The sequence below is a fragment of the Uranotaenia lowii genome, chromosome 3, assembly GCF_029784155.1.
Source record: "Uranotaenia lowii strain MFRU-FL chromosome 3, ASM2978415v1, whole genome shotgun sequence".
Classification (NCBI taxonomy): domain Eukaryota; kingdom Metazoa; phylum Arthropoda; class Insecta; order Diptera; family Culicidae; genus Uranotaenia; species Uranotaenia lowii.
Window position 1 is genome coordinate 338,291,115 of NC_073693.1, and position 18,226 is coordinate 338,309,340.

An 18,226-nucleotide genomic window follows, 5' to 3' on the forward strand; every position below is an offset into this window, starting at 1 on the left:
GCTTCGACCGATAAGTGCAGGTATAAGAGTTGTTATTCGAAAATTTCTCCAAGATTTTGAATCCAGAGAAAATTTGTATCCGTCGGTCATTTGCGGAACATGTCGCGCGTCGTGTGGAGAGTTCAGCAAGGGAGGTACAAGGGTCCCCAGGATTCGAAGTTACAAGCTCGAAAATTCAATCATCACGCGATCTCAAGGAATGTGCAAATGTGAGATTTGTGTTGCTGCCGGTATACATGAGGGCAGAAGCAACCTGCCTGGTTTTGAACCCAAGAAACTCAAGCGCGGAAGACCCAGGTCCAGTCCAGACACAGAAGACATTGATGGGTGTAAAGCGGTGGTAATTTGTAAAACTTGCTACAGTGAATACGGAAGAGGAAAAAGGCACCATTGCACTCAATCCACCCGAGCGTCGAATTTGAAAATCATTTTTTTGAATAATGGAGAGCCCTCGTCAAGCTCAGCGGATGCGGCAGTAGCTGACTATATGCGTTCAAAGCCAGATTCAACAGGTAAAACTATATTTTAAAATAATCACCTGCAGTGATGGTTTGAATCATTTGACTTATTTTTGAATCATTTGGTTATAACTTCTTTTGAAAACATTTTTCCATGAAATGATGTTCTAAACTTTAGTAGATACAGATCTAAGCTACAACTTTCTTGTATGTCATAAATATGTATCTTCAATGTGGTATGAATTGTAGGATTTAATCCAACCCGCTAATCCAAATGATTGTGATTACGATCATTGCTCAAAAATTTAAACTTTTCGATTTCTCATTTATAAGGCATAAGAGATACAGGTTTGTGTTGGTCACAAAAGTTGCAGCTAAGATCTAGTTCTACTAAAGTTTAGAACATCATTTCTGGGAAAAATGTTTTCAAAAGAAGTTATAAGCAAATGATTCAAAATTAAGTCAAATGATTCAAACCATCACTGATCACCTGATTTAAAAAATCCAAAAAAAAAAAAAATATTTTATCCATCAAGATGGAAAATGTGTTCTGCGAAATCTTCGTGGAAGACCGTCTGTATTCGAGAAAGTTTCAACTTGTCCAGAACCTCCCAAAAAACTACGTGCAGATGATTTGTTTAAGGTCAAAGGCGAAAACAATCTAAGCATGAGGAAAACAATGGGTAATTAGTATTTTATTCATAACAATGGTTGTTTTATATAATCTATCTATTATCTAGGTGTGATTAAAAGTATTCGAGCTTCTGGAGTCGATATAGAATCTGGAGTGCGGTTGAAATTGATTGAAATGAACCGGCAGCTTAAAGACTTGTTTGATGTAGTTCAGTTGTCCAGCATCACAGGAAATATAGCACCTTCGTCAGATCATGTTGTTGCATATTGCACTGATGTACCGGAACTCATTAACCGTATCAAACGTTCAAGACCACCTGTTGATGATTTTGTGGTGAAAATAGGAATTGATGGGGGTAGGAGCTTCTTCAAGATAACGTTATCTGTGATCTCTCCGCAAATGGAACATCTGGCTGGCTTCAAGGATGGCGGCGTGAAGAAGCTTTTCATCATTGCACTTTCACCAAATCTCGCTGAAAAGTATGACAATATTTCCCCCGTTTGGACGAAACTTCTCAAATTACACGAGCTCGAATACTTGGTTGCTGGGGACCTCAAGATTATAAATATTATAATTGGCATAAAGGCCCACTCTTCGAAGAATCCATGTCCATACTGTGAGGCTTTAAAGAGCGAGCTCGGTGTAGCAAACGGAACCGCGAGAACCAAAGGAAGTATAAACGAAAATTGCACAAGAAAAAAGAAATTGAATGGAAAGAACTTCGCAAGCTGCGTGAATGCCCCGTTGGTCTCGGGTAGTGATGAAGACAAAATCGTGAACCTTTGCCCGCCTCCACCGTTACATATAACGCTTGGAATTATTAATACAATTTTTAAGTCACTTGAGAAGAAAGCACCAGACTGGGTAGACTTATGGGTGGAACAAGCACAGGTGAGACACCAACAGATGACGTACGGTTTCACCGGAAGAGCTTGCCACGCGCTATTGGATGCTACCAATTGTTTGGCAGACAACCCTGAACTTTCAGATTACGTTACGGTTGGTTGTTCTACTAAATAAACTTTACCAAGTTTTTAATAAATATTACGATTTTCAGGTTCTGAATAACTTCAAAAACGTGTATGCAAAATGCTTTTCCTTTAAACTCGAGCATGGGTTTGAGGAGGCTATTGCAGATTTTGCCAGCAGCTGGGAGAAGCTGAATCTTCCATTCACATCTAAATATCACATTACAAAGTACCATGTGGCGGATTTCTGTCGAGAAGCCGGAAGAGGACTTGGGCTTCACAATGAGCAAGCCTCCGAATCCGTACATGCTGATTTTGATGTGATTTGGCAGCGATATAAAGCTCCCAAATCATCAAAGGTTTATAACGACCGTTTGTTAAACTCTTTGATTGATTACAACAGCAACCATATGTGTTAGTTTTGAGTTTTTAATATGTTCCATTCATTATTTTTAGTTGTATTGCTGTTTTATAGTTTACTTTTACTTTTTACTATTTCACTGTTTCCCTTTCCTACTAACCAATAAAAGCACCACTGATTTGAAATTCATTTTCCCCCATAACTTCACGGAAACAATAATTTAAACTAAACTTAAACCCCTAATAAACCATACTTATAATACACTTAAGCCATGTTTGGAGAGTTAAGTCAGTTGTAAATAATCATAATTTTATCAACGGCAACAAATACATACTGGTTGGAAATGACTTGGACCACTTTTTTGACGTTTTTGGAGGTTTTTTGATGATATTGAATAATTTGAATATGAATTATTTTGAAATTTCTCAACAAAAACCTTAAAATCAAGATTTCTCGGATTTTCTGCTAGGGATTTTTTTTAAAATTTACCCAGAGGTGCAGAATGACCTAAGGAATCGAGCCCCGTACTTGGATTTGATGGACAATTTTTTTTTTATAATAACGGTCCAGAGGCGCACCGTGGAAAAGTGTTTTTGTGTTACATGGCTGCATAAAAGAGACCTTTGATCCGCTTCGTTTTGAAAAGCGAGACTTTAGAACTGATATTTAACTGGACGCAAAATTTTTAAGGGAAACTTTTAGTTTACCCTTAAATTGTTAAAAACAATATTCCCTTCTGTCAACTTACACGGTGGGGCAAGGGCAAACGTCGAACTTTTAAGAAATTCATCTTCAAAATGATTCAATATGTTGGAAAGACCAGAAGGGGTATTCTGAATGTTGAAACTGCAACGGATATTAAAAAATCTTAAATGTCTTTGAAGGTCATTCCCTTTGAACAGCATTCGTTAAAAGTGGAGTAACAAACATAAATTTATATTGCAGGAATACTGCAAATATATCAGTGAAACTTGATAGAACAAAAAACAGGAATTCGTATTAAATCCATTTTAAAGCCATTACTCTGACGCATCTGTAAATAAGCTTTGCATTGACACTTGCCCCAATATACGGGACAAATGTAAACTTAGATATTTGTTTTTGCCTACATTTTTGAATATTTGACTTTCAAAGAGAAAATAAAAAAAACCGCTGAGAACTTATTTAGTGATGCAAATGATATTTTTTTAAATATTTGTATGTTTACCGTAGTAAATTTATTAATAAAAAAAGAAATTTGCACTGTATTTACTAGGTACATAACTAATTTATTATATTTTTCAGCCGGTTAAATTTGCCTACCTTCTTCAAGCAGTGAGGGACAAAATTGAAAAAGATGGGAGAGCTCCCATGTAAATTTAAGATAGAGAGCTTTTCAAAGAAGGGACCATATTTTAAAAGGTTTTTTTTTGGTACAGAGTACAAATTTCAGATCTTGAAAAACGAGTTTAGAGATCAAGTTTCTGTAAATAATATATACCATCTTTGAATTGCTATTCAGAACTGCAGCTGCAGCTTTCATTTCAAAGTTGTTGGTTCTGAAGTATGATGAGGTTTGATTTATAAAAATGCTCTCTAAAATCTAAATTTTAATAAATTTTTACAAATTACATTTATTTCCTGAAGGTGTAGCAAAGCACAACGGGTCAGCTAGTATTATAATAAAAAAATATCTCAAAGAGAAATAAAAAGAACTATCTTGACAAACAGTTGATCTGGACAGCGTTAATAATTTTGAGACAGCAAAATGCAAATTAAAAAGTCAGCTATAATATTTTTTTCCGGTATGCTCCAAAAGCGAAGAAAAAAGAAACGAAAAACATGCTCAAAAAAATATTATTATAGAATTTTTTATGAATTTTCAACAGGATTACGTAATAAGTAAGAAACCTGAAGTCAAGAGCAATATTTTGCAGTTTTTTAGATGATGACCACAAAAATATTAAAAAAAAAGAAGACAGTAGACAAAATAGAAGATAATGGAACGCAATTCAAATTTTAAGTTATTGTATCAATCAATCGTAATTATGTTTAACGCAAATATTTCGAAAGATATGTGTCTGATTTGTATTCAATGTCTGGAATTATTAATCGGGTTATATTTGGATGTCTCAAAATAATAAAATCAAATAAATATTTAAACGACACCGTCTAAACAGTGAATTTTCTGGAATTTAATCAGCGAACCTCACAGGTTTTTAAAAACAACATGGTCTCCGTTTTTGAAGATAAGGAAGTTTAGATTTCATGAATTATGAAGAACAATTTTTCTAACCCCTTTTCCAAGATCTCTCATCTCACATTAGACCAACAGTAAATTAAAACACTTTTTCACGAATGCATAGAAATTGCACTTATTGTAGGGTTGCCATCTGTCCCGCAAAAGCGGGACATGTCCCGCTTTTTAGGAAGTGTTCCGCCGTCTTGAGAATATTATTGTGGAAGACTCAACTTTTTCCGAATCTACCACTTCAAAAACGTTGGTCCGTTCTTGATGAAAACGCTTTTGACAGAATCTCTCCACGATCATTTTCAACTCATTTCAATTCATTTTCTTATCTTCTTTTATACATTTATGATTTTAAAACTAGAAATGTCCCTACTCAAATAACATGACCGATAAGGCTGTACAAATTTAATAGGTAACACGTTTATGAAGTTTCAATGACTAACACTGGAAAAATCAATATTTTGCCTCATCATTATGGTCAAAACAAAGGAATTAAAAGTAAACACTTGAAAAGTTATTTTTACATCAAAACACATCATCATATTTGAATCGTATTTTAGGCTTCCGAAAAACTGTTCATAATTATTTAGATTAAACTTTCTAAAGAAAAATTGTTTTTGGACGCAAATATAAAAACAACTCAATTTACGAATTTTGTTCAATTTTAGAAATAAAGTGAATAAATCTGTGCAAAATCCAGGCGGGCAATCGGGGTCGGATCGAACTTTTCCTAAATTTTGAGTCAGATATCCGGGTAAGTCCGTATAAGACCGGGCAATCTGGCAAGCTTATCTTAGCATCACCATAACAATTGGGTTCAGTTAAGCGTTTTTTTTACACGTTCCAGCGATATTAATATTTTTCTAATAAATGAAATTTTCTTTAAAATTCTTTCAAATGATGATGGCTCATGATTTTTTCTCCGGAGCCCCTAGCAGAATCCCCTGAATGTACAGCTTAAGAAGAAAGTCTAATTCCAGTTAAAATAGAACAGAACTAACGAGCGAAAAAACCGTTTTGGGTCAAGCAATGAATGAATGGATGATCAAAAAAGGCCGTTGAAACAAATAAAAACTTTCTTCAAATTTGGGATTTTAAATTACACTGAACTACTACAATTTCGACTGAAGTGCTTTGCAGTATACCAAAATAAAAATTTTCTTAAGAATGCAATCTTTCAACCAAATTTCATTTATCCATATTTTATAACTTTCTATGCACTATTTTAGCTGATGGAACATATACATACATATACAGGGGAATGATCATAAACATTATACTTTTAAGAGTTTTCATTATGTTCCGCTTTTTTCTGAAAGTATCTGGTAAGTCTAACTGATTGCCAAGAAGCAAGAAAAAAAAACTTGATGGAATATTTTATTTCAAAATTGAATTACAGTTTTTTTTTCTTGGTATTTTTTTCTGAAATTCGATTCCAGCTTAAATTTTTAGATGGACATTTCAAGAAAAATAAGCAAAAAAAAAATACAAAACCTACTATCGTTTTCATCTTCTTTCGGAAGCTATTTTGCTACTGAAAGGTACCACCCTACTCAAACTGTATGGCAACATGAGACTTTTGTTGAAACCCAATATCTGTAGAATGGATATGTGACCTACTTTTCGGTTATTCGGATGTCAGCTCTGATTAGCCGGATGAACGGGGCCAACAACCAATTGACTACTCTCTGGAGCCACTATTTTGCTGACTAGATGTTGGTAAGCTTGTGAAAATTTGAAGAACGAACCAAATAATTAGGAGAAGCATTTCGTCGTTTTTGGGTTTCAAAATGAGTTTTACTTATCAAAATTGATGTCAATTTGATTTGCCATCCCCGGTTATCGAAAGGTGATTCGTACGATACTTTACGGTTTCTCATGTGTAACAGCTTCTCTAGAAGTGGATCATATATTCCCCCCATAATTACGAAGTAGGACTTCCACCGGATCCAGTCCAATTAAACCAGGAATATATCGGTTTTTCGAGCCCAAGAAGTAGGGTAAAATTTATATCTGTCTGTCCGAAGTGACAATGAAATATCTCGAGGCTCATTTATTGGTTTCGAATTGCATCTTTTCAACACGTTCGTTCATTCATTATTTCCATCTCCGTTTCATCAGTCACTGTGGAGACCAGAAACAATCGACCGGATCCTGGGGCCAGTTGGTTGTTGTGATGGAGCTGGGCAATCTGACAGCTTCTGCTACAGACCAAAAGGGGAGAAACAAGACCAGTCGAGACAAGACAAATGGTTGGCCCGTTCGTTTGATGGCAGCTGTAATCTTGTGAAACCGGAATCTTCCGGTGTAGTGGGAGTCTTAATTAAATTGTGCGTATCCCGTCGGCTGTGAAAATTAATAGCACTCGAATGAGTGTGATTAATTGCCTTGGGTGGGGGGAAGTCAAGAGGAAGAGGTGCTGAAATTTGGGCCGAAAATCAGTCAGCTCACTCACTTCTGCTGAAACATTAAACGTTTTTCGATCACTACCCCGGGTTCGTTGGCTGAGAGGTGATTTTCCAGTTTCAATGGTACTTTTGAAAATTTTAGCTGACAATCGATTTTTCATCGCTTTGCCGAAGACATTTTTGATGGCATGGATCCGATCAAAGATATTTTTGAATATCTTCCTTAAAAAATTCAAATGTTGAAAAACAGATTATCAATCAAAATTAACCAAAATCATTCATGAATTGAGAAACATGAATTTAACTATTACAAACACTGTTTTTTGCTCGAAATGAAATATCATTTTTCTCCATTTTTTAAATTTTATAATTTTGTAATTTTTGTTATTAAGTAATTTTGTAATTTTTGTCATTTTTTTTTGTAATTTTTGTATTTTTCTACATTTTTTTATTTTTTTTTTTTGAAATTTTTATAATTTTTGTATTTTTTGTATTTTTTGTATTTTTTGTAATTTTTGTAATTTTTGTAATTTTTGTAATTTTTGTAATTTTTGTAATTTTTGTAATTTTTGTAATTTTTGTAATTTTTGTAATTATTGTTATTTTTAAAATTTATGTAAATTTTGTCATTTTTGTCATTTTTGTAATTTTTGTAATTTTGTAATTTTGTAATTTTTGTAATTTTTGTAATTTTTGTAATTTTTGTAATTTTTGTCATTTTTAATTTTTGTCATTTTTGTAATTTTTGCTAATTTTTGTAATTTTTGTAATTTTGAATTTTTGTAATTTTTGTCATTTTTGTAATTTTTGTCATTTTTGTCATTTTTAAAATTTGTGTAGTTTTTATAGTTTTTATCATTTTTGTCATTTTTGTCATTTTTGTCATTTTTGTCATTTTTGTCATTTTTGTCATTTTTGTCATTTTTGTCATTTTTGTCATTTTTGTCATTTTTGTCATTTTTGTCATTTTTGTCATTTTTGTCATTTTTGTCATTTTTGTCATTTTTGTCATTTTTGTCATTTTTGTCATTTTTGTCATTTTTGTCATTTTTGTCATTTTTGTCATTTTTGTCATTTTTGTCATTTTTGTCATTTTTTGTCATTTTTGTCATTTTTGTCATTTTTGTCATTTTTGTCATTTTTGTCATTTTTGTCATTTTTGTCATTTTTGTCATTTTTGTCATTTTTGTCATTTTTGTCATTTTTGTCATTTTTGTCATTTTTGTCATTTTTGTCATTTTTGTCATTTTTGTCATTTTTGTCATTTTTGTCATTTTTGTCATTTTTGTCATTTTTGTCATTTTTGTCATTTTTGTCATTTTTGTCATTTTTGTCATTTTTGTCATTTTTGTCATTTTTGTCATTTTTGTCATTTTTGTCATTTTTGTCATTTTTGTCATTTTTGTCATTTTTGTCATTTTTGTCATTTTTGTCATTTTTGTCATTTTTGTCATTTTTGTCATTTTTGTCATTTTTGTCATTTTTGTCATTTTTGTCATTTTTGTCATTTTTGTCATTTTTGTCATTTTTGTCATTTTTGTCATTTTTGTCATTTTTGTCATTTTTGTCATTTTTGTCATTTTTGTCATTTTTGTCATTTTTGTCATTTTTGTCATTTTTGTCATTTTTGTCATTTTTGTCATTTTTGTCATTTTTGTTATTTTTGTCATTTTTGTCATTTTTGTCATTTTTGTCATTTTTGTCATTTTTGTCATTTTTGTCATTTTTGTCATTTTTGTCATTTTTGTCATTTTTGTCATTTTTGTCATTTTTGTCATTTTTGTCATTTTTGTCATTTTTGTCATTTTTGTCATTTTTGTCATTTTTGTCATTTTTGTCATTTTTGTCATTTTTGTCATTTTTGTCATTTTTGTCATTTTTGTCATTTTTGTCATTTTTGTCATTTTTGTCATTTTTGTCATTTTTGTCATTTTTGTCATTTTTGTCATTTTTGTCATTTTTGTCATTTTTGTCATTTTTGTCATTTTTGTCATTTTTGTCATTTTTGTCATTTTTGTCATTTTTGTCATTTTTGTCATTTTTGTCATTTTTGTCATTTTTGTCATTTTTGTCATTTTTGTCATTTTTGTCATTTTTGTCATTTTTGTCATTTTTGTCATTTTTGTCATTTTTGTCATTTTTGTCATTTTTGTCATTTTTGTCATTTTTGTCATTTTTGTCATTTTTGTCATTTTTGTCATTTTTGTCATTTTTGTCATTTTTGTCATTTTTGTCATTTTTGTCATTTTTGTCATTTTTGTCATTTTTGTCATTTTTGTCATTTTTGTCATTTTTGTCATTTTTGTCATTTTTGTCATTTTTGTCATTTTTGTCATTTTTGTCATTTTTGTCATTTTTGTCATTTTTGTCATTTTTGTCATTTTTGTCATTTTTGTCATTTTTGTCATTTTTGTCATTTTTGTCATTTTTGTCATTTTTGTCATTTTTGTCATTTTTGTCATTTTTGTCATTTTTGTCATTTTTGTCATTTTTGTCATTTTTGTCATTTTTGTCATTTTTGTCATTTTTGTCATTTTTGTCATTTTTGTCATTTTTGTCATTTTTGTCATTTTTCATTTTTAGCTCAAAATCGTTCGCGTCATAAGAAATAAGTTAAATGAAAAAGATTTATATTACAGCTATCTGAAATATTGCTGATGTGTTTTTCGAACCGAAAGGCATGCTCAGAAACTCATATTTCTATTTTAAGGCAGTCTAAGTTTTTTTTAATTCATTCTAAAATTTGACTCCTTTTTTTGAATTGAAACGAAAACGATCGAAGATCATTTGTTTCAACAATTTCATGAGTTTCCAATTATTTCTGCAAGCAGAACAAAAACAGAGTCTTTTTCAGAAATCTGTTAAAAAATTGTTGTGTGTTTCCATTCAATTAAAATGTTTTAAACTATGTTTTGTTTTTCCATTTTTCAGGATTTCGGCCATCTCAGAGACCAATGTAAAAAGTCAAGACGGTTTTGTAGTGGTAAGTGTGCCATTTATTTACTGGAAAATACACATAAAGCTTTAAAACGGTTCTAGAAAGTGGTGACTTAACCAGTCAATCAAAATGCACTCGGTGAAGTTGAGCTTGATCGATTCACATTTCTAAACCCCTACTGCCTCTACTATTGAGTACGCTAAATCTTCTCATTGTTCGTTCAAACAGAAAGGCGGAGTCCTGTCTTCTGTCATTTTTTCCAGGGTTCAAAAGTTGGCAAACATTTTTTAACCCCTCAGTTTGTTGAACTTTGAAACAGAGAATCTCTGCAAGAAAAACCAAAACCGATGTGCCCAGGCAAACGGCAAAGCAAACCCACAAGAAGTACAGGTCCCGGAATGTGATGATAGAGTTGTCCAGTTTTTCTTCCGGTTCCTGCAGCAGTTTAAAGAAGCTGGTCCAGTATTCCCAGAAGCCCGACTCAACCATCGTATCCTGAAACTCCTGATAAACGTCAGCCAGAGGCAGCATCGCGTCGAAAGCATGAGTCATGGCCAGGGGCAAAGGCTGTTGATCCAGGATGTAGTAGTTGCCATGACGTTTTGTCTCTCGAGTGCTGAGGGTGAAGAATATGTCCCGGCATCGTATTTGGAGAACAGTGTCCGGATTCATGAGTGGGTTCATAAGAGGACACCGAACGTGTTCGTTACTGAGGGGAACATTTTTCATTTCGTATAAAAATTTCGTTTTTGCTGGATCGCTGTCACTGCAGATAACTCGACCAGATTGGTTCAGATGACCTAAGGTTTCCATTCTTGGCTCGTACAGCACTATCATCAGGTACGAAACTAGCGCTAGAGTGTAGGTGTCTTCTACAACGGCTAAAATGACGGACAATCCTAGAATGACCATAATCGAAAACTTCTTAATCAATTCGTTAGAAACCATTTGAAGAAGTTTGATCAAAACCATGACTGCACCAATGATTGACCCGAAAGCTGCCCAAACAACCGATTTGAAGGGATACAAGATGCGCCACCAGCTTTTGCCAATACTTTTTCTCACCAAGACGAAACATAGGCCATCACCCGTTGGAGCTCGAACTAGTTTAACTTGGGGACGATCATCGTGGAAATCCGCCACCATATGGATGGAAGTTTCCCAAACACCATTCGGCTGGACAAGCCTGCTAGTTGGTACAAACGTGAGTTGCCATCCCCGACTATCGGTAAATTCTTTGAAACATTGTATTATGGGTATTACCGAAAGATTTGGATTCAAACCAACGGACGAAACGCGAAAGCTAAAGTTCTTCCAGTTTGGAACCATCTCTCGATTAAGTAACTCTGCCAAGGGTGCGTTCTCTAAACGTTCTTCCGTAAGTTTTCGTGTGTAAAAATTGTGCATTATACCATAATCACCCAGCAGCAACACATTGGACGGAATTCTCAGAAGATAACAGATTCTCGCAAACTGTAGTATCAGCGATCGTTTTTCTTCATATCGATGATCCCCAATGAAAATAAATCGATCCGAAGCCTTCAGCCGGAATTTCCTCAACAGGAACTGGGCGCCGTAGTCTTTCAAGCCATTCAGCAACACCAGATAAACGGTACAAACGGTCACAGCCTGAGCACTTCCATTGAACAGCAACATCTGGGGAGAGCTCGCACGAGTAGTCAAATTTTGTAACAGCTCCGAATAGTTTGAGTCATTCCAAAATTTACCCACATAGCACAAGGTGCCATCCATCGCTTCCGAACTTGCCAAGATGTAGTCGACCAACTGCATTACTGCTGCTTGTATTGTGCTTAAATTCTGAAATGAAACTGATTTCTCACTTTTCATAAGCCTAGCGTTTTGAAAACCACCGGTAATATGAATGTTGAAGAGTACGGTAAAAGCACTAGATATCGGAAAGTTTAAGGCAAATAAAATAATTACTGAAGGGTCATGTTATAGAAAATTATTAATAGTATAGCTTTTGTCAGTTCCGCAACTTTGAACAAATATGATTTTTCGGCAGAAATTTGTTTTAAAACAATAGCTCAAACCAGTGGTTGGCAACCTTTGAATCAGAAGAGTGGTTATTGTCCTAAATATGAAAAAAAAAATTAATTAAAGTTTTTTGAACTACAATCTGTCTGGAGTTATTTACGTTTTGCGTACATTTTTGGAGTATCAAACTTTTTTTTTATAACTTGGGTTGAACTTGCATCTTTTTGCCTTTCTTAAAGAAAGATATAGCGAACGGTCAGTTGGAGATATCATGAAAGTCGGTGAATTTGTATGTTCCAATTGAAATGATTTTACAACCCTTTCTGTTATTCTGCGCTTAACAATTTTGATGAAATTGTATTTTTTCCAACGTTTCCAAATGTAAAAAAGAAAAAAAAAGTTCTATTTCAGAGAAAGTATATATCATACTAATGTTGGCTCCAAGAAAGGTAGCCATTTGCTCAGCCACAGTAGCCGAATATTTGACAAAAAGTTCATCAAACCAGATGAGATTTGATCCCAAGCCCCCTTACAAGTAAAACTAGCAGGGTAACCCCTCGGCCAATAGTGAGCGTTGAGAAATGAGTTTCTCAAACTTAAAACAGTTTGAAACATTTTGATCATAAAACTCAGTTACTCCGTTCCGTTGTTTTGGCCGGTTTGCCGATTGTTGGTCCCGCCATACGAACTCTGGCTCTTTTTTTTTTTTGATAACTTTCATTCTAGCTTTTCATAAAGCAAATGGAGGCTTTGTGTAAGTCGACAATAACAGCAGCTTTCCCTTTAGAGAGCACCCAGCCGGACATCGTTATTTTAAGATTTTTTTACCTCAGTTTTTTAAACCGTTTTTAAGTATAATTTATGTAAATTTATTCAAATCAACATACGGATATAGAATTCAGATGAAGAAACATTTTCAAATCAGGATTAGGATTCAGAATTCCGATTCATAACTCATCTGCAGAATTGAGATCTGACATATTTTTTTCAACAAAAATCCTAAAGTTTAGATTACCGAAAACATAAATCTATGGTTTAGACTACGATTGTTCGATCTTCAGGAAAAGATCGATCTCCCAGATTGATTCAGTAAATCGGTCGTAGGATCGATCCACTTAAAAAATCAGAGCAAAAGGATCGATTGTTCCATTGTAAAAAAGGTAGCACCTTTTATAAACGTTTCAATTAAGGTACTTACGATGTTTCGAAATCTGCAAAAAAAACTTCACAAATGCCAATCAAACTAGGGTGGTCGGTTTAACCGGTTTTTTTTTTTCAAATACGGTATTTCGGTATTTTTAATTGATAAAACCGATAAAACTGGTTAAACCGATATTTTTTCAAAGTATATCGATTTCAAAGAAAAGGTTTTGTTTAATCGCAGCAGTAATGACATAAATTGCTCAGAACTTATAACTTAATAGATTTAGCAACATTTTCAACTGAAAAAGATGCTAATGTGCCTTTAAATTTTCCCTTTTTCATAAATCTTTCAAAATCATCATCAATCTATTATCATCATCATTTTACTATTATGGTTGCCGAAATCATTGTAGTTTTATATAATTTTTGATGAATTTTGGATCTATTCTGTAACACAGTATTCAGATTTATGAACAGATTTTCTAGATTTAGTAAATGTTTTATAGTCTTCATGAACATGATATGAAATTTGATATACATAAAGATTTTTTGGTAAAAAGTGACCTAATTTGATTGAACAAAACACTGTCACAAAATTTTTGGTCTACTCACAGAATTACATATTTTTCTTGTCCAAAATACGGATGTTTCCCCGCAACTTTGGTCGTGATCGCATTCATTTCGCCTTTCCAAAATTAAAACGATAAAATAAGAATAAAAATCTATTATAAAATCAGTGAAAATTTAGCAATAAATATAGTAAGTACGCTCTGTTGTTGCTATAACAATGTTGTAAATTTATTAAAACTTTGTTACTGCTTTGTCAGAAAAAAAAACTTTAACAGCATTAAAAATAAAAACAACTGAGCTCTGTCAATTAGAAAAAGAATTGAGAAACATTCAAACATGTACTTAAATGCTGGCTGACACTGTTTGAACATTTGATGTTTGAAAACAAGGTAGGAAATTTCTAATAAATATTTTAACATTTTTAGGTTTAAATTTAAAATTTGTGAAAGCCCGACACCGCTTGAAACGATTTTGATAAAACTTGACCTGTTTTTTTTATTAAACATTTATTCATCTTTTCACCAAATTTCAGTTTTTTCAATAGAAATTACAGTGATTATTGTGAAGCAATCTTAAATCTTTTGTAGCTGTATCTTTTTCTTTCAGTCGTTATACGCTTGTTCAGTCTGTTGTGAAGCGTTATTTGGAAAGTTGAACTGAAATTTCATGAAAAAATATCAGCTAAACGAGAAATGGCAGCTCGTCAATGCTTTTTTTTTTTAACAAACTCTAATTTGAAGTCAAAAACTTACATCGAAAAATTTAAGCTATAATCAAATCTCACATGAATCTTGCAGTATGGTTTATTAAGCTTAAATTTTAAGTCTTATTGGACAAAACTTTAATATTTGTACTCAAACATATTTGGTAGAAAAAAAAACATCTACCTTTGTCAATTTTATTACAATGCCGAAGACTGATGAAAAATTTAACTGAAATACCCGTTTTTACCGTCCAAAATCCGGTACTTCCGGTATTAAGAAAATGGACGGTTTTACCGATTCGGTAAATCCTATTTTAAGCCGAAATAAGTCTGTTGGTTTGTGGTTTAGCAGACTTCATTGAAATTCATGTCGAGTTAAGATGAACCAGTACGTTTCAACACTAAGTGCAAGGTTTTTAACTGGCAAGTTCAGAATTAATATATTTTCATGATTCAAGCTTTACAAGTTTCAAGCAAAATCCGCTTAAAAAATTTAAGATATTCTGTGATATGGAACGAATAATTTCTTCAGCCCATCTATAAAACATTGTCAAATTTTTTTGCGGTTTAAAGAACTTCGAGTTTGTTTTATCCTAATTGAACGAAGATTCACCAACACTTAGCAAATAGATGTGGGACCTTTTATAGAGTAAACGTGAAACGTTGCTTGATCCTGTACCGAATACTAGAAGCCTTGAAAGCTGAAATGTCCACTTTTGAGTTAAGGAAATCGTAATCGTACTATAAGAACGCAAAATTTGAGATCATCTTACCCCACCAGTCAGAAAACCATCGAATTCGTTTGTGCTTACTGAATTTAATTTTTCAGCAATTTTGCCAAGTCTTTCAACAATGCCTAAATTTGAGTCACCGTTCAGTGACCGTTGGCTTAGTAGACTTTAAAGCTCTCCTCTACACCACCATAAATATTATAGAATTTTCTCCAATAAATCTAAGATTTTTTTCTATTTTAACTTTTCGGTTCGTCCCGATAGCGACAGCAATCAAAAGTTATCATTGTTCAATAAAAAACTATGTTTCAGGTCACAAGATTCAACCAATATTTGAGTGATATTTATGAATATATTAGCATCAATAAAAAAAATATTTGCGCAGTTAGCTATAGAGCTGCATGCGGCTAGCGATCCTCAGGTAGCCGACCACTGGTTTCAACCATTCCATTGGAAACTGTCTTTGCATCACTAACTGAAAACAAAAAAAAAATAATATGAAAGAATCCGCACCTATCAATTAGTGAACACATTTAATTGCATACATTGAGGATCAATTTTCCTAATAGCACGCATATTGAAAGAAACGGTTTGTTTACATTTGCAAGCGCTAAACCAATCTCAGTTCAATAATTGAAATAGCCATTTCCTCGTCAAACGGGTAAATGCAATGGCATTTTCAATGATCTAAAAATAGAATACTATAACTAGAATATATGTTTTCAGATTTTATCGCCGTCATAACTATGTTATAATATTGTAATGGCATTTCGGCGAGATGAACTCTAGTAGTGTTCTGCCAGTTTCCCAAAAGTGAGTAACTCTACAAGATAACCCAGATTCGGAAACGGAGTTAGCAGCGTGTAAATCAAATGGGTGTATGCGTCTGAGCGTGTAGGATCGAATCGTTGCATGGGCGCTGACATGTTTGATTTATGAAAGCAGAAAGTTGATGTTGAGAAAGTACGGAAGAATTTAGAGAGTTTTGAAGGAAATTACCGAGATTGTTGTCGATAAAGTGGAAGAGGTTTGTTAGGAACAGAGCTTAGGAGAATAGGATTTCCACCCAGATTGCATAACACTAGTCAAAAGTGTTTCCTGATCATATTTTTTTACCCAGTCTACACAAAAAATTGTTTTGCTAGGATGCAGAGGTCAATTCGGTCCTAAAGCATGAACAATTATTCTTTTAATCCTTTTTCTCTCTATTTTCCTTCTATCCATTGATTACTAGGACGTGGCCGGCGCCGTTATTGATTTGTAAAGAGAGAGCGTCAGTTTTGTTTATTATGAATGTGCCAGATACCATTAATTTGACCTCTGGACAAAATTGACGGCCTCGGTCAATCACGGAGTAGCAACCATTGGCGATGTCGAACTCGTTCTACTGAGCCACGCCTGCGTTTGTTTTAATGACGATAAAAAAATACAAAAGAACTATTGAATTAGAATATTTTTAATGTTGCATTTCAAGTTCAATGATTTAAGGTGGATGTGAATAGTCAATCAAGCTAAGCTAAGCTTATCATCCGCCAAAGCTGTTTTTGACAGATTAGATTTTTTTTTTAAAGTGAATTGGAAAGCTTACGTAATTTGTGACGTTTGGGAATCTTTATATCTATAAAACACGGAACACAGAATTTTTCACGTCTTTTTTGTTTTAGAAATTTTTATCAAACTGCATTTCCTGAGACTATTCTAACACCTTTCATATTCAGCTTCCCACTGGATTTTGAGTATATTAACGCAAGATATAGGCAATCAAACTATATGCACAAGAAAGGCTTTTTCATACCGGTTCTTTTGATGTAATTACATTGGCGGTGCAATGCTTGACTGAAATGTTAAAATTTGATAACTATTTGTTCGTTTCCTTTCACCAGTCTTTGTTTGCAATATGGCTTTGAGACATTACTCTCTGCGCCCGTCTGCCAAGAAAATTTTTTTGCTGACTTACAAAATTCAGAAAGTACTTCCCTCTTTTATTTATTATAATTTTGTCCAGGAACACAAGAATTGATAGAAACTACCTTTCTAGTGTATAAAAATCCATTGCAAAGTCGAATTTAGTTGCAAATGTAGACTCATAAAATGTAAATTGATAAAAAGTTCGAAAAACAGTAACCTCTGGTTAGTCGTCAAAAATTTTGCATCGTATTTTATAAATATTTATAAAGAAACCAAATTGTCGCATATGACGTGAACTTTACAATTCACTAAACAAAAATTTTCCACTGTGACTGGAACAGCTTTGGCGGTAGAGTACATTTTTTACACCTTTTTCACATTTTTTGTAGCCATGATCTTGAAAAAATTAACGCATGTTTGTTAAAAAAAACCGTAGAATAGGGTTACCAGAGGTCGAAAACTGAGGATCCTGAAAGTTTCAAAGAATTTATAAAATTTGTATATACTTACCGTAAGTTGTGGAAATAATCTGAAAACAATTGAAGTTAAATAGAAAATTTGTAATGTAGGATTCAGGCGTAGCTAGGAGAAATCAGTTTGGTGTTTTTTCGGACTGAACAGAGAGACTAAAAGTAAGATGAACAACTAACTGTATGTAATGAAAATTATTAATGAAAGGAATTTTATAGCTTTTAGTTATTCGCCAGAATTACTGCAGAGTTGTTTCTCCTGAAAGAAAACACCACAACAAGTAGAATGAAATCGAAAGATAGAAATGATAGGTGGATAGTTAAAGCTAGGGTGCTTTGGAGAAGATCGATCGGGTTGAACCCATCGGGTTGATTCTGTATGCGAGCTGCGATTGCTTCGCCTCCCATACAGAATTAACCGTTGCCGAGCAAAGATTCAACCGATTAGTTTGAGCTTAGCACATGCCCTAGACTTACATTTTCAAAACCACCTTTCAATGTTTCTTCTCCAAAGCGCCCTAGCTTTAACTATCCACCTATCATTTCCTATCTTTCGATTTCATTCTACTAGAGTTCATCTCGCCGAAATGCCATTACAATATTATAACATAACTAGAATATAGCATAGCTGATAAAAGCTTGTACTTTCAAATAACATTTTATAAAAATTTTACGATAACAGTCATGACATTGTCTGGTTTATTTT

At 33.2% G+C, this 18,226-nt stretch overlaps 1 protein-coding gene and 1 long non-coding RNA gene across 2 annotated transcripts in view; both read left to right on the plus strand.

The window, feature by feature from the left end:
- LOC129757270 (uncharacterized) overlaps positions 1-18,226 on the plus strand; it is a 125,914-nt gene that overhangs the window by 72,335 nt on the left and 35,353 nt on the right. Inside the window, exon 2 of the long non-coding RNA XR_008739663.1 lies at positions 9,991-10,042. This is a non-coding gene — a long non-coding RNA (uncharacterized LOC129757270). The remainder of the gene's footprint in view (positions 1-9,990; positions 10,043-18,226) is intronic.
- Positions 1,652-2,955, plus strand: LOC129757266 (uncharacterized). Its single transcript, XM_055754429.1, has 2 exons — positions 1,652-2,091; positions 2,150-2,955. The coding sequence occupies exons 1-2, from the start codon at positions 1,999-2,001 to the stop codon at positions 2,477-2,479; spliced, it is 423 nt and encodes a 140-aa protein (XP_055610404.1). The 5' UTR covers positions 1,652-1,998; the 3' UTR covers positions 2,480-2,955.

Coding starts and splice junctions, on each gene's coding strand:
- LOC129757266 (XM_055754429.1), top strand. CDS start 1,999: ATGACGTACGGTTTCACCGGAAGAGCTTGCCACGCGCTATTGGATGCT. Junction 2,092..2,149: donor AACTTTCAGATTACGTTACG/GTTGGTTGTTCT, acceptor TACGATTTTCAG/GTTCTGAATAACTTCAAAAA.